Source organism: Anomaloglossus baeobatrachus, chromosome 9 (assembly GCF_048569485.1).
Source record: "Anomaloglossus baeobatrachus isolate aAnoBae1 chromosome 9, aAnoBae1.hap1, whole genome shotgun sequence".
In the NCBI taxonomy this organism is placed as follows: domain Eukaryota; kingdom Metazoa; phylum Chordata; class Amphibia; order Anura; family Aromobatidae; genus Anomaloglossus; species Anomaloglossus baeobatrachus.
The window spans coordinates 23,434,829-23,450,968 of record NC_134361.1 but is presented as its reverse complement, the minus strand read 5'-3'; the positions used below and the strand labels follow the sequence as shown (position 1 = coordinate 23,450,968).

The 16,140-nt window shown below is 48.3% G+C and overlaps 1 protein-coding gene across 1 annotated transcript in view; it reads right to left on the bottom strand.

Annotated features, from left to right (window-relative positions):
* LOC142250320 (complement factor B-like) overlaps nt 1-2,327 on the bottom strand; it is a 35,352-nt gene extending 33,025 nt beyond the window's left edge. Inside the window, exon 1 of the mRNA XM_075322463.1 lies at nt 2,269-2,327. Within this exon, the coding sequence (XP_075178578.1) occupies nt 2,269-2,302 (34 nt within the window). The 5' untranslated portion in view covers nt 2,303-2,327. The remainder of the gene's footprint in view (nt 1-2,268) is intronic.
* Between the last annotated feature and the right edge of the window lie 13,813 nt (nt 2,328-16,140).

The window sequence follows — 16,140 nt, the reverse complement described above, 5'->3', positions numbered from 1 at the left end:
GCAAAGTCCTGGAGGCGGGAAAAGGAAGGGGTAGAGTTGAGTTTTAGAGTTTGAAGTGGAAGGAGTGAAGTGGTAGAGGAGCAGACAGAAAGTGGTCCGGGTGTGTGGCCCGGACGGAACAGCAAGGTTGGCAGACGGTGGTGACCGTCTGCAGGAGAGGCCGATTGGAGTTAGCCGTAAGGACCGTGGACGGGCGGTGGCCCGGCGGTACCGGACCGGTACGCAAAGAGAAGCCAGCACCATCCGGCAGGGGCTTACAGACCCCAACAAGGCTAGGAGTCGCCATGCAATTTGTCAAATCTGTTAGCGAAGGGAACCTCCTGGGTTTCCCAGCAGCCAAGTCCCGACAGAAGGCAACCGTCCAACCGAGAGAGGGAAGCACAGTCACCGCCAAGGCTAAAGTTCCCAGGGCCAGAGCCTGCGGGCAAAAGGGGCTCCTTCAGCAACCTTCAAGCTGGAGGAGCGGGTTACCGGTGGGAACCCATTGGAACCGTCTACACTACAAAGGTGCAGGGAAAGGCAGTCACCATCAACCTGCCGGGAGGAGAAACACCGCAGCCGTCTGTGGGACCCATCCATCCAGCCGTTTGTTTTACCGGAGACTCTGTGTTTATCATTGGCTGAGTGAGTACCACCGTGCCGTGCGGCACAGCGCTGCCCCCGCGACCCTGCACCTCACCAGGCCCCGTAACCCGCCTGCCATCCATCCCTACCCCATCACCGGGCCCCGGGACAACCAACCCCCTACCCACGGAGGGGAGAACTAACATCCAGGCTGCTCCCTGCCATCGCTCCTGGGATCCCCGTCCAGAGCAGCGGTGGTGTCACCAACCTCACCACAACCGTGGGTGGCGTCACGGACAATATCAAATCCCCACAATCAAACCCCCCTTTTCACTCACGGGCGAGGAGCGCCGCTCGAGTCCCCGGGATCCGGCCCACCGCTCGAGCCACCACCGAGCAGCAGCAGCAGCAGCCGGACCCGAGCAGTGGGAGAGCGCAGCGTCCCCTCCTCCGTCCGCGACATATTGGTGCAACAAGCACAAAAAGGGGCAGTTTGAAGACTGTTTTGGGTCACCACACAATGGCCAATCTCACATCCAGGTGGCTTTGGACTTGGCCACCTTTTCACCGACAACCAAGGCCACACTCCTTACTCTTGCGTTTACAAGATGTAACTCAGGATCAGTACAGGAAAAGTAATGTACTGTATGTATACCGTGATTGCACCAGCAGAATAGTGAGTGCAGCTCTGCAGTATAATACAGGAGGTAACTCAGGATCAGTACAGGAAAAGTAATGTACTGTATGTATACCGTGATTGCACCAGCAGAATAGTGAGTGCAGCTCTGCAGTATAATACAGGATGTAACTCAGGATCAGTACAGGATAAGTAATGTAATGTATGTACACAGTGACTGCACCAGCAGAATAGTGAGTGTAGCTCTGGAGTATAATACAGGATGTAACTCAGGATCAGTAATGTAATGTATGTACACAGTGACTGCACCAGCAGAATAGTGAGTGCAGCTCTGGAGTATAATACAGGATGTAACTCAGGATCAGTAATGTAATGTATGTACACAGTGACTGCACCAGCAGAATAGTGAGTGTAGCTCTGGAGTATAATACAGGATGTAACTCAGGATCAGTACAGGATAAGTAATGTTTATAGAAAGTGACTGAACCAGCAGAATAGTGAGTGCAGCTCTGGAGTATAATGCTAGGTGTAGCTCAGCATAGGTTTAGGATAAGTAATGTTTCTAGAAATTGACTGCACAGAATAGTGAGTGCAGCTCTGGCAAATATTATAGGAAATAACTCAAGATCAGTACAAGATAAAAATCACACACAATTTTTCTAGTGGTGGACGATCTCCCCTACAGGCTATACCTTTAGTTTAGGGTATGTTCACAAGGGTCATATACATGTGTATTTCATATGATGGCATTTTGCAAAATATCATCATCATGCTGTGAAGAAAATCCTTTTGCAAAGAAAAACAACCTCATAGTAAAATGTTACTATAAAGTATCTGCTGGATTTTGTGCACTGTTCTAATATGTGACAGTCTGTAGATCTGCAGGTGGAGCGTTCCTATAGGAGAGCTTTAGTTATATGTCCACACCTGAATACAGACTGACACTTCTGGATACAGGATGAATTGTGACCCAGAAACTCTGCTCCATCTCCACCGTATCTCTCGCTACAATAAAACCTGCTCCTTCTGTTAATCTCATTAAATGTCCCGGGATCTCAGGTACTTACGTGCTATGTGGATGAGGAGCAATAGCGGTAACATCTTGTCCCAGTCGTCTCTCTGCGCCTGTCTCCTACTGGGATCTGAGCCTCGCTGAGGGTTTGGTGCTGTGTATATAGCAGGGGGTGAGGACCTGTGAACTCTGCTACATGATAAAATAAATAGTTTGGTTTCACAATAGGTGATTGCAGATCAGAAGAACAGAGGATATTACCCAATTCACAAGACTCAGGAAAATGGGGGCATTAACTTAGAGGTTTAGAGATATTTAAAGAGAACCTGTCTGAAAATGTTATATCCCAAACCATTAATATGACTATAGCACTTTAAACAATAAGCCATTCAATCCCTTTATTACCCCAAAGTGCTATTTAAAATCATGTTTTCTTGAAGTGCAATTGGGCATGAGGATGCACTTACAGCTTCTTAGCCTTAGCTGTATTCCTGCGCTAGTATCACCCTCCTCTGGCTGATTGACAAGTCATATCCTCTAGTAGACTGGCCACTGACCTGTAAATCAGCCAGGGGAGGGTGATGCTAGCGCAGAAATACAGTAGGCTAAGAAGCTGTAAGTGCATCACCACTCCCTAATGCACTTCCAGACTTAATTTTAAAAGATGATATCTTGCTGGTAAAGCAGCACAATGTGATTGACTGACTTCTACCCCCAGTAAATATTACCCCAATTGCCACCGCACCAGGGCAATCGGGAAGAGCTGGGGCGAAGTGCCAGATTTGGAGCCTCTAATGTAATGCACCACTTCTTGGGATGACTGCGAGCTGCTATTTTTAGGCTGGGAAGGACAAAATAACCATGGACTTTCCCTGTCTGATAATGCCAGCCCCAAGCTGTCTGCTTTACCTTGGCTGGTTATCAAAAATAAGGGAGACCCCATGCAATTTTTTAAATTATTTATTAAGTTAAACAAGGCTAAAAACACCCTTTAGTGCCACATGAAAGGCACTAAAGGGTGCAAGTGTACACCCCTGCTGTAATCTAAGCTTTCCCTGCTACATCAACTCTCCCAAAACTACTTCTAGAGGAGCATATGCTGAGTATCGCGCCCTCTGGGTCTTATAAGATCTGATGACGTGATCCAACTGGGCAACCACAGTAAAGCCAGTAGCCAACGGCTACGACATTACCGTGCATGGCAGGCAATCCCTGTATATTGATTGGTTGTCTAACAGCCAAAAAAAACCATGTGAGGCGGGGACTCTAGCATGGCCCTTGAGTACCCGCAATCCTTGATCGAGTAATGAGCATGTCCGAATACCCCAACACTTGATCAAGTATCGAGCAGTGGCGAGCAGATGTGTTTAATTTCATATTCTTACAACTGTCATGGCCTCACGTGATGCAGTTTGGCACTTTTCTTGACCGAGAGACGACTATCAATGAGCTGGATGAGGCTGTTCCTCTTTTCTTGGGAAATCTTCATGGCTGCTCCTCGATTCAAACCAGTGACCTTTCACTTGTGAATCAACCTAATAACACACTGAGCTATTAGGAAATGTGAGAACAGGTTGTGATTTGTAGTATACAGGAAAAAAAAGATTTCTCCACCACTAGGAGCAAAACAGTAACAATGCAGTGACAGGACAAGAATCTGCATAACTAATTATATGCTGAATATCTGCAAGTCACATTTATGTATGAGATAGCCAAGATGACTGCCTATAAAATGAAGGTCGTCTCACACTCAGAGCTGTAGTGGATGGTGAGATATGGAGCCTGGAAGTCAAAAGCTCAAACCATTGTTACCCTTTTGCTTGTCACTGCATGGCGATCAGTACAGAGCATGTAATGTATTTTATCTGTATGTAATCTATAGTAATATTTCATATAAATGTAATGCTTACAAATGTGTGTGGTAAAATGAGGTCACTGTGATTGGAGAGCTGAAAATCTGTCATGGTAATGATTACAGGAGTCAGCCACCATGTTGTATGCCTCCATTATGGCACATGTATGTCGTGTTATTTCACTATATTCCCCAGTGATGTCCCTCCACCCTTAATGTGAGGCCCATATCGCTGTCTCGCTGGCCTTTGTGATATTGCCTCAGCCAAAAGAGAATTTCTACTGAATTTCCACAGAAAGGTTTTACTGCAGAAATGACCTTGTGAAACCCCGGCAGTGTGTACCATGGTGGAGTATTTGCCTGGCTCTAGATATCAGAACACCTGGGAGGTCTTAAAAAGCCAACAATGGTGTCTAATATCTGATATTTTACTTACTATGGATAATCTGCCCGGCAGCCATAGTCTTATCTATGTGGTTGTTAGGCAGCTTGTCCCTAGCAACCAGTCTGTCTCAGTACTTGGCTCTTTCTGCTCTGTACAGGCCTCACGTGACCACTGCAAATGGTAGGCCTGACAGGTGATTGGAGGATATAGACCGTGTGCAGAATTATTAGGCAAATGAGTATTTGATCACATGATACTTGTTATACATGTTGTCCTACTCCAAGCTGTATAGGCTGAGAGCCAACTACCAATTAAGTAAATCAGGTGATGTGCCTCTCTGTAATGAGGAGGGGTGCGGTGTAATGACATCAACACCCTATATAAGGGGGGCTTAATTATTAGGCAACTTCCTTTCCTTTGGCAAAATGGGTCAGAAGAGAGATTTGATGGGCTCCGAAAAGTCCATATTGTGAGATGTCTTGCAGAGGGAAGCAGCAGTCTTGAAATTGCCAAACTTTTGAAGCGTGATCACCGAACAATCAAGCGTTTCATGGCAAATAGCCAACAGGGTCGCAAGAAGCGAGTTGGGCAAAAAGGCGCAAAATAACTACCCATTAATTGAGGAAAATCAAGCGTGAAGCTGCCAAGATGCCATTTGCCACCAGTTTGGCCATATTTCAGAGCTGCAATGTTATTGGAGTATGAAAAAGCACAAGGTGTGCCATACTCAGGGACATGGCCAAGGTAAGGAAGGCTGAAAACCACCACCTCTGACCAAGACACATAACATAAAACCTCAAGACTGGGCCAAGAAATATCTTTTATATATATATATATATATATATATATATATATATATATATATATATATAAGTTAATACTGATTTTTCAAAGGTTTTATGGACTGATGAAATGAGAGTGACTGTTGATGGGCAGATGGATGGGCCCGAGGCTGGATCAGTAAAGGGCAGAAAGCTCCACTCCGACTCAGACGCCAGCAAGGTGGAGGTGGGAACTGGTATGGGCTGGGATCATCAAAGATGAACTTGTGGGACCTTTTCGGGTTGAGGATGGAGTGAAGCTCAACTCCCAGACCTACTGCCAGTTTCTGGAAGACAACTTCTTCAAGCAGTGGTACAGGAAGAAGTCGGTATCGTTCAAGAAAAACATGATTTTCATGCAGGACAATGCTCCATCACATGCATCCAACTACTCCACAGCGTGGCTGGCCAGTAAAGGTCTAAAACAGGGGTGGGGAACCTCCGGCCCGCGGGCCGTATACGGCCCGTGACGACTTTTTATGCGGCCCCCGGGCACATTCCCGGGGACCATTGTGCTTTGGTGGCAGCCGCGCTTTTCCCGGCTGCCGGCCCTTTAAATCCCACTGCCTGATGCCCTGTGGGTAGATGCTAGAATGTACGGGCTCTCTCCAGAGCCTGACTTCCAGGACCTGACTGCAGCCCATACATTCTAGGCTTATCCCCGGCCTGTGTGCTCTGGTGGGCGGGTAAGCAGCACGCTGCGATAAAGTCACACAGAAGAGCTGCGGCAGGTTTACCAGCCTCCCGAAACTGTGCTGTGTGTGTGACTCTCCCTCCCCCTCACTGCGAGTACTCAACCCATCGCTGCCCCCCCCGCTCAGTGCTGTGTACCCCCTCGTACTGTGTGTACCCCCCAATGCTGTATGTACCCCCCAATGCTGTGTGTACCCCCTCGTGCTGTGTACCCCCTCGTGCTGTATGTACCCCCCAATGCTGTGTGTACCCCCTTGTGCAGTATGTACCCCCTTGTGCTGTATGTACCCCCTAGTGCAGTGTGTACCCCCTAGTGCAGTGTGTACCCCCTAGTGCAGTGTGTACCCCCTAGTACAGTGAGTACCCCCTAGTACAGTGAGTACCCCCTAATGCTGTGTGTACCCCTTAATGCTGTGTGTACCCCTTAATGCTGTGTGTACCCCCTCGTGCTGTGTACCCCCTAGTGCTGTGTACCCCCTCATGCTGTGTGTACCCCCTCATGCTGTGTGTACCCCCTCATGCTGTGTACCTCCTAGTACAGTGTGTACCCTCCAGTGCTGTATGTACCCCCCAATGCTGTGTGTACCCCCTCGTGCTGTGTACCCCCTCGTGCTGTATGTACCCCCCAATGCTGTGTGTACCCCCTCGTGCTGTATGTACCCCCTAGTGCAGTGTGTACCCCCTAGTGCAGTGAGTACCCCCTAGTACAGTGCGTACCCCCTAATGCTGTGTACCCCCTAATGCTGTGTGTACCCCTTAATGCTGTGTGTACCCCCTCGTGCTGTGTACCCCCTAGTGCTGTGTACCCCCTAGTGCTGTGTACCCCCTCGTGCTGTGTGTACCCCCTCGTGCTGTGTGTACCCCCTCGTGCTGTGTGTACCCCCTCATGCTGTGTACCTCCTAGTACAGTGTGTACCCCCCAGTGCTGTGTACCTCCAGGTGCTGTGTGTACCCCCTAGTGCTGTGTGTACCCCCTAATGCTGTGTACACCCCAGTGCTGTGCACCCCCTCAGCGCGGTGTAACCCCTCACTGCTGTCCGTGCCCCCTAGTGCTGTCTGTACCCCCTGGGTGATGTCTATGCCCCCCCACCAGTGCTGTCCGCACCATCTAATGCTGTCCATGCTGCCACCAGTGCTGTCCATGCCACGGTGAGTGCTGCCTGTGCCCCCCTTATGCTGTCCATGCTCCCCAGTGCTGTGTGCCACCCCTAAGTGCTCTTAACTCGCTACTGCTGTCTGTACCCTCCCACTGCTTTCTATGCTCCCCAGTCCGTGCTCTCCTGTTGATGTCTATGTTCCCCCAGACCTGTCTGTCTCCCTAGTGCTGCCACCCAGTGCAGTCCGTGCTGCCACCCAGTGCAGTCCGTGCTGCCACCCAGTGCAGTGCGTGCTGCCACCCAGTGCTGTGCGTGTCCCCAGTCATGTCTGTGCCACCGCCAGGGCTGTCCATGCCCCCTACTGATGTATATGCCCCAGCCCCTCCTGTGATGTATATGCCCCAGCCCCTCCTGTGATGTATATGCCCCAGCCCCTCCTGTGATGTATATCTCCCAGCCCCTCCTGTGATGTATATGCCCCAGCCCCTCCTGTGATGTATATGCCCCAGCCCCTCCTGTGATGTGTACTCCCAGTGTCTCCTGTAATTTATGCGCCCTGGCCCCTCCTGTGATGTGTATGCCCCCAGCATCTCCAGACAGAGACAAATCTGGAAAAGCAGCTGTGAGAAACAAGATGATCAATATCACCGAACATCACAATCGCACCAAAGAGAAGCAGCTCCGGCCACCACAATAGGGGTGAGTTAATTAATCGTTTGACCAAATATAGCAGGGTTATTTTTCAGGTTGATAATGTTGTGCGGCCCCCAAAGGTTAGTAGGAAATTCCAAATGGCCCCCGGCAGTAAAAAGGTTCCTCACCCCTGGTCTAAAGGATGAAAAAATAATGACATGGCCCCCTTGTTCACCTGATCTGAACCCCATAGAGAACCTGTGGTCCCTCATAAAATGTGAGATCTACAGGGAGGGAAAACAGTACACCTCTGGGAGCAGTGTCTGGAGGCTGTGGTGGCTGCTGCATGCAATGTGGATCGTAAACAGATCAAGCAATGACAGAATCTAAGGATGGTCGGCTGCTGAGTGTCATCAGAAAGAAAGGGGGCGATATTGGTCACTCATTTTTTGGGGTTTGTTTTTGCATGTCAGAAATGTTTATTTTTAAATTTTGTGCAGTTATATTGGTTTACCTGGTGAAAATAAACAAGTGAGATGGGAATAGATTTGGTTTTTATTAAGTTGCCTAATAATTCTGCACAGTAATAGTTACCTGCACAAACAGATATCCTCCTAAGATAGCCAAATCTAAAAAAAAACCAAAACACTCCAACTGCCAAAAATATCAAGCTTTAATATTTATGAGGCTTTTGGGTTGATTGAGAACATAGTTGTTGATCAATAATAAAAAAAAATCCTCCAAAATACAACTTGCCTAATAATTCTGCACATGGTGTATATTGTTCATGAATTTATTTTTTCAGTGGTCTTGACTTTTCTGAACAGTTCCATGCCTTACATCTGTTCATAGGAGTTTTTTAAAATTACAATTGGAATTTTCAGACACCTTACCAGGGGATTTTTTGATTATTCATTGATTTACAGAATTGGGCCTAATAATAAGACTGTCCTTATTACACATAGCCACCAATCACAGCTCAACTTTCATTTCTTAAACTGCCCTTGAAAAATGAAAGATAACGTCTGATTGGTTGCTATGCTGTTAGACAGTTTTGATATATGAAGCCGGGAGCCTGGAAACTGTCAACAAGCTGTTCTTGATTCTTGCTATGCTTCCCTGTTTTATATATGCCACTTTCACTGCGTGGTCCATTTGTAAAGTGCCGGATGGGGGCACTAGAGTGCGAGGGTCATGGCAGTCCTCAACCCACCCCGGCACAGTACAGACACGGGCGGCAGTGGTGTGGGTGGTAAGTGGTGTGGAGGTGATATCTTTTAGCTGCCGTTCATCTGGGTCCTGTTCACTTCTATGGGCCTTGGTCAGGAATGAGACAGACACCCGGTAAGACTTGCATAACTTTACTTAGCAACTTACCGGCAGACAATTTCCATTTCTTTACAGCAGACTTGTCATCATCATCATCATTATCATCATCATCTCTCATGCACATCAACCTCTGTAACCAGCTCAGCTCTGCAGGGACAGCCGTAATGGGGTGACTTATGCTGCCATTTCAAACCCAATCCTTCAACATGGTGGCGGATTGTGCGGCCTAGCGTGCTGGATGGATAGGCTCTCCTGATGCCCTCCCGCTGTGACTGCATTCCCTGACGTACTAGCAGGTGCCAGCATAAGCTAGGAGCGCCCCAACGTCTCCTTTACGTCTCCATGACACACTGCACTTACACTCCTCTGCAGTCGAGCCCATTTGAGGTATCTTTGCTTCCCTCTCTTCTTTCTCGTTCTTTCTTGTCTCTGTCCTGCTTCTGTCACCTCCACCCTATGCACTCCACTCCGCTTCTTCTGACCCTCCTGATCCTCTCTTTCTTGTTCCTCACACAACATCAGCATCTCCCTATATGCCCTGGCCTGTGTGAAGCCCGATCGTCCCAGGGACATCGATCCACCTTCAGGGACGACACAGGTCTTCTCAAATGGGGGTAACAGGTAAGGTCAGTTTTTAAATTAAATGTGTTGTGACGCCACTCACGGCTTGCGGTCAGGGATATGGATGACTGCCACTGCAGATTTTGTGAGCTTCTGGGGCTGATGGGATCTGCAGCCAGATGGTGTGGCCTCCCGTGAGTGAGGCAGGCCCAGGGGCTCAGGTGAGCAGGGTAGTCGGTCCAGGAATAAAACAGGCAGAGTCCAATAGTCTTTAATTGGTTTTTACTCACTCCTTCAGATGTTGCTTGAGTGGACCCGGGCGATGCTTCAATAAACCAGGTGAAACCAGGTGTTCCTTCAGGCCGGTCTGAGGGTACCCATTAACTTGTCTTCCTAGCACTTCTATGTTCGGATAACCCCTGACTTGAAGTACTGTGGGGTTCATCCAGAGAGTCTCTACTGCCTTTTCTCCTTTTTTGGCAGCATGGACCAAGTGAGATGGCTCCAGGCTCGATCCCCTTATGGGCCCCTTCGTTGCTGCTGAGGCTCGGACTCTAGTTGGTTGGTGAGGGACTTGTAGTTACCCTCACCGGCAGGTTTAGCAGCTAGTTAAACTTGAGGCTACTCTAGGGACCTGTTCCCCGTACGTGCCTAGTCACCGGCGGTCCCCATACTCGACCGACTCTCTCCTCCTCGACTTTCTGACTGATCGGTAACTGTTCTCCCCAGCTAACGGCTACTCCACGCGCACAGGGTCTGACTAGTGTGTGAGCGCGTCTCTGTCTCCTAGCAACCACCACGCACTACTACCAGTGGCTCGCTCCACTCGTTTCCTGACAGCCTCTGCACTTTAACCTCCAGCCCCTTCACTACACCCCTCGATAAGAATTGTAGGCCATACCCCTCTAGGGACTGCCCAAGGGTCCCATCTAATGGTGTGGCAGACCTGGTTGCTATGTGTCTGTGGGTACACACCTCTTTCCCGGCCTTTAGAACTTACTGGAAGCACTGCCCCAGCATTGGTGCAGTACTTAGTGGTGCCTGACCAGGTCAGGGGCGCCACACCTGCACAACTCCTGGCTTATATCACCTCTGTCCTGGGGACCGTCACTTGCTGATTAACTCCTGCTGCCCTGTCATCTCCCAGTCCATCTTTTCTAAGTGACCAGGGACCCATGACACCTAGTGGCAGCTGGCCGTATTACACGGGGGGGAATACACATTAGTACAATGACGTTTACACAAATACACTGTAGTTCCATAAGTCACCAGACAAAAGGCAGGGGCAGTAGGGCACTGGTCACCCTACTACACATTAAATCCTTAACATTAAAGGGATGATCCTATTGTTTACTCCGAATGATTGCTAGAACATGGGACCCCATTTTGCAATTCTCCTCCTTTGGACCATGGCCATAAACACGGTGATAAAAGGTATAGAGCAATGGCCAAGAATGTGCACCCTCTCCATGAAAGTCTATAAGAGATGAGCTCTTCAGAATATCCATTTTGTTTGTTCAATTCATGATTAAAACTTACCTTAAATGGGTTGTATAAGAGTAAAAAAAAAAAAAGGCTGCTTTCTTCTAGTTACAGGATCACATGTCTCCATGGGTTGTGTCTGGTATTTCAGCATACCTTTATTGGAGTGAGCTGTAATACACCATATAACCTGTGGGCAGAAGTGGCGCTGTTCTTAGAAGCAGTCAGCAATATTTGTCTTGTTGCTGTGCTCCTTCTGTTTTCTCCTCCTCTGACTGTGCATGTTGCGGGAGAGTGCCTCCTGCCATATATCTGTACATAGTAGATGCCTTTATATGTGGCAATTAACTATTTGCTTTTCTTAAAATGTAGTCTCCCCGGGACTCAAACTCACAACCTGTAACATAACAGGCAGAAAGTTGAGCATTTGGCCAGAAACTGCACTGTGAAGTATAAGAGGATTTTTTCTGCCTAAGGCCTCGGTTCCACTTGTGTTTTGCACGGACGAGTGCAATCTGATAAAACATCAGATTGCACTTGCACCAGTGCAAAATTATGGGGCAGTGTCCATCTGCGATTGATTTCTCATGCCACAGCAGCATGCGCAATGAATCGAAGCATGCTGCGTTTCTCAGTGAGTCTCGGCTCATACACCCCCATACAAGTCTATGGGAGCGTGTGAAACATCGCACTGCACTCGCATGTAATGCAAGTGCAGTGTGATATACAAAGAAGCAGGCCGGGGAGGACATGGGGAGAAAGTGCTCCCTCCCTCTTCTCCGCAGCTGTGGTACCATTGCAAGTGTGACACCCTGGAAAAACCAGGTAGTCACAGAGGACTGTACCCCCATCAAGGGTACAGGAATCGCCTCCTCCTTGGAATTAAGACCACACATCCCTCACATAGGAACACCAGCCACAAATCCTAGTCGCCCCCCCCCCCCCCATGACAGCCAGGACACACCAGAGGGCGGGACCAGGCGGATGAGAACGTCCACCTAGGGGTCTTGAGGTGACAAGGGGAGGGAACACAGTAGTCAGTCAGTGAAAAGTCAGTGAGGAGCTGAAGTGCAGCGTGGTCAGGGTTGGAGCCCTTGGACCACGGGAGAACCGACTAGGTGGCAGACGGCAGTGTAGGGCCACAGGAGACGGAGATCCGGTCGCGGGAGACCTGAAGTGGACCGGGGCAGGGTTGTAGCCCGCCGGTACCGACAACGGGAATACGGTCCGGAGGCCGTGCACGGGCGGGGTATATGGACCCTAGGACGAGGCAAGCTTCAAGCCCCTTGTTAAATGACCAGTGGGACAAGGTACAAGGCCTTGTTCCCGGAGAGAGAAGCCCAGATAAAGCAGACCAGCAGCCCAACGCGGGGGTTAGGGTGTCCGCCAAGAACCCATTAAAATCCCACGGGTCAGATGGTCGATATTGAGGACTGGCCTGCTTTTCCGCTGGGTCCGGTGGGTGGTGAGTCCCGGGAGGGGCGGAAGGGTGTGGCCCGTAAGGGAGGGAGGGAACGGGTGGATCCACATCCCCCTTGAGGGAAAGAACGGTTATTTGACAAAGAGGTATTGTTTTTCTCTTATCTCCCTTCTGGACGTTTACGTGAGAATATGATGTGGCACCATCTGGACCTTCGTTATGTTTATTGTTGTAAGAGGATGCAGTTCTTTATATGTTAATGGGCAGGCAGCCTTACCATAGGTCTCACGCTCTAAACTCGGAAGCGTAGGTGTCAAGAGCCACGAAAAAGGAATGTTTAGGTCAGTTATCTGAGATGGAGATATATGTTTTTGAGATGGGACTTTTCCAAACTATTGTGAGTAGTCTTTCTCTATTTAGAGAAGCTGGGTAGGGGGGTGTTTACATATTTCAGGGTAGGCAAATAAGTCTATATATGTGCATATGCTTATACATAGTAATGTGTAAGAGGTGTGGGGTTAAGGGGTGATGGGTGTTTTTTTTTGGTTTTTTTTGTTTTTTTTTTTTCTTTCCTTGTTCTCTCCCACAGTCCCTCTCTTTAATAGATACATGGTTCAATAAAGTAACTTTGGTTTTCGATCCGGGGCAGGTAGTCCTGCATTGGAAAGCACTCCCCGATTGGGATTAACGTCACGCGTTAGTGACGGTTTTGTTCTATCCCACAGAAACGTATTCTAAGAGTCTGTTGTTCAGCTTAAATACTTAAAGTGATTTAGGGTGCGATAGTACCCAATAGTTTGTATTGTTTGTATTGTATTATCTTGTTTTCCTTCTTCTTTTTTTTAGTTTCCTTTCTCTTTTCTCTCTTACCTTTCTACCTTCTCTCTCTTGGTCTTGCTAGGGGTTTCTTTTTTTTCTCTCCCTCTTTCTTCCATTTTACCTTTCCCCTGCTTCAGCTATAAATTCCTCCTGCCTAATCCCCATCGGGCTCACCCCTGGTCCATATTTCAGTTGGGTCCTCTCTGGACTTAGTTTCCCCCGTATTAATATCCTTTCCTATCAGCTTCTGACGTCTTGTTCCCTTATCTGGAATCACTTCTCCCTCTCAAAATGACACAAATTAAATGGGGATCCATTAACGCAAGGGGGCTGAATGTCCCGCAGAAGCGAACCCAAGTGTTCTATGATATGCATAAAAAAAAGGTACATATTCTGTTGATACAAGAGACGCATTTTAAGACTGGCCATCTCCCCTCCTTTAAAGACAGATACTATACATCATGGATACATGGTACAAATCCGGAATCTAAATCAGGGGGGGTCTCTATAGGCTTGCATAAGTCCCTGGTTCATTCGGTTAAGGATCAAGTAATAGACGCCAAGGGTAGATATATCTTCTTAAAGATTGAAATTAACTCCACCATTTTCACCATAGCAAACTGGTACCTCCCTAATAGAGACCCAACATCTATGTGCTCCTCTCTCCTGTCCACACTGGCAGAGTTTGCGGAGGGTATTTTGGTGGTGGGGGGGGATTTCAACTTCACATTGGATCCTAAGTTGGATTCCTCGTCAGGCTGCCATCCCCTGTCTCGAAGGAAAATCAATGCGGTGAAAAGAGCCATTCAACATCTCCGCCTGGTAGATGTGTGGAGGGCGCAACATCCCACGGATCGCGACTATTCATACTTTTCTCCGGCGCATTCCTCATATAGTCGCATAGATTTATTCTTAATTAGCCAGCGTGCTCTGACCTGGCAGATACAGTCCTCTATCGGAAGTATCTCCTGGTCCGATCATGCCCCAATATTCCTGTGTGTCACTATACCTGATGGGGTGGTGAAACCATGGAATTGGAGGCTCAATGACACACTGCTGAGAGACAAGGGGTGCGTAGACGAGATACGGCGCACTATCTCGGAGTTTTTGGAGGTGCATGAGGGAGACCCCACGGCTCTTCCAACACAGTGGGAAGCGTTTAAATGCGTTGTGAGAGGGATCTTGATAAAGAACGGGGCTAGGCTTAAAAGGGAAAGAGCGCAGGCGATCTCATCATTGGTAGAGAGGGTATCAGTTCTGGAGCGGGCCCATAAGAAATCACTTTTGCCATCTGTAATGAGCGATCTCACCAAAGCAAGAGAGGACCTCAAAATTATGGTCAATCAGCAGTATGAGCGCCAAAAAATTAGATTCAAACGTTTTATATATGAACATAGTGATAAATGCGGGAGACCATTGGCCAGACTCCTTCACCCGCGGGGGGACCCTTCCTATATTCCAACGATTAAGCGCAGGGATGGTACTGCTACTCAGAATCCGATTCAAATTGCGGAACGTTTTCAAGAATTTTATAGGGACCTGTACCATATTAAGGGGCAGTTTGGAGATATGGCACCAGAGGACTTGGAGCAAAAAATTGAGGAGTACATACAAAAGACATCTCTCCCGTCTGTCCCCACGGAATCGATGGAGGCACTGGAAGAGGATTTCTCGGAGGCAGAGGTCACTGACATCATTGGGGAATCTCCGGCTGGGAAGAGCCCGGGCCCGGACGGATTCACACCCAGGTTCTACAAATTATTCAAAGACCAGATAGCCCCATTCCTAACAAGAGTATTCAATGCTGTCTCTGTCAGTGCCCCTTGGGTAGCCCAGTCACTGGAGGCACATATAAGCGTTATCCCCAAGCCAGGAAAGGATCATACGGGAGTAGCCAATTACAGACCTATTTCCCTAATTAATATCGATATCAAATTATATTCAAAGGCCTTGGCTAATAGATTGGCTCCGTTGCTCCCGGGAGTAGTACACACAGACCAGGTGGGGTTTGTTAGGGGTCGAGAGGCCAGAGACAACACCAATAAGTTGTTCCTCCTTATGGCACGGTCGAGGGCTCGGTCATTACCCATGTGCATGCTTTCGGTAGATGCAGAGAAGGCCTTCGATCGTGTCAGTTGGAGGTTTATGCTGGCGTCTTTGCGGCAGTTGGGGTTGGGTTCAAAATTTATAGAGCGGGTGGCATCCTTGTATAATGGACCCACGGCAAGAGTGCGGGCAAATGGATTTTTGTCCTCCCCATTCCATATTCATAACGGAACCAGGCAGGGATGCCCATTGTCTCCACTGCTATACGTTATCACAATGGAACATCTGGCAGTAGCCATCCGAAGCAATAATCACATTCAGGGAGTCGAGATGGGGGGGAGACAGTGTAAATTGGCCCTCTTTGCGGATGATCTCCTTCTGTTTATTACTCAGCCGCGGATCACGTTTCCTTCCCTCATTAGAGAGTTTGAGGTGTTCGGGAATCTAAGCAACTTCAAAGTGAACTTCTCCAAGAGCGAGGCATTGGATGTGACCTTGCCGGACGAGGACTTGGAGTTTCTTAGGGACAATTTTCCTTTTAAATGGCAGAATTCGGCTTTAAAATACCTGGGGATAATGGTTCCAAAGGACCCTACGCAAATCTTTTCTTTAAATTTCTTGCCCCTATTGGAAAGAACAATTAGAGACTTGAATAAGTATGATAAACGTGGCCTTTCCTGGTTTGGGCGCATTAACGCAATTAAAATGGATATCCTCCCTCGATTTTTATTTTTGTTCCAGACTATCCCTATGGGACTGCCAGCTAGTTTCTTTGCCAAACTCCAGTCT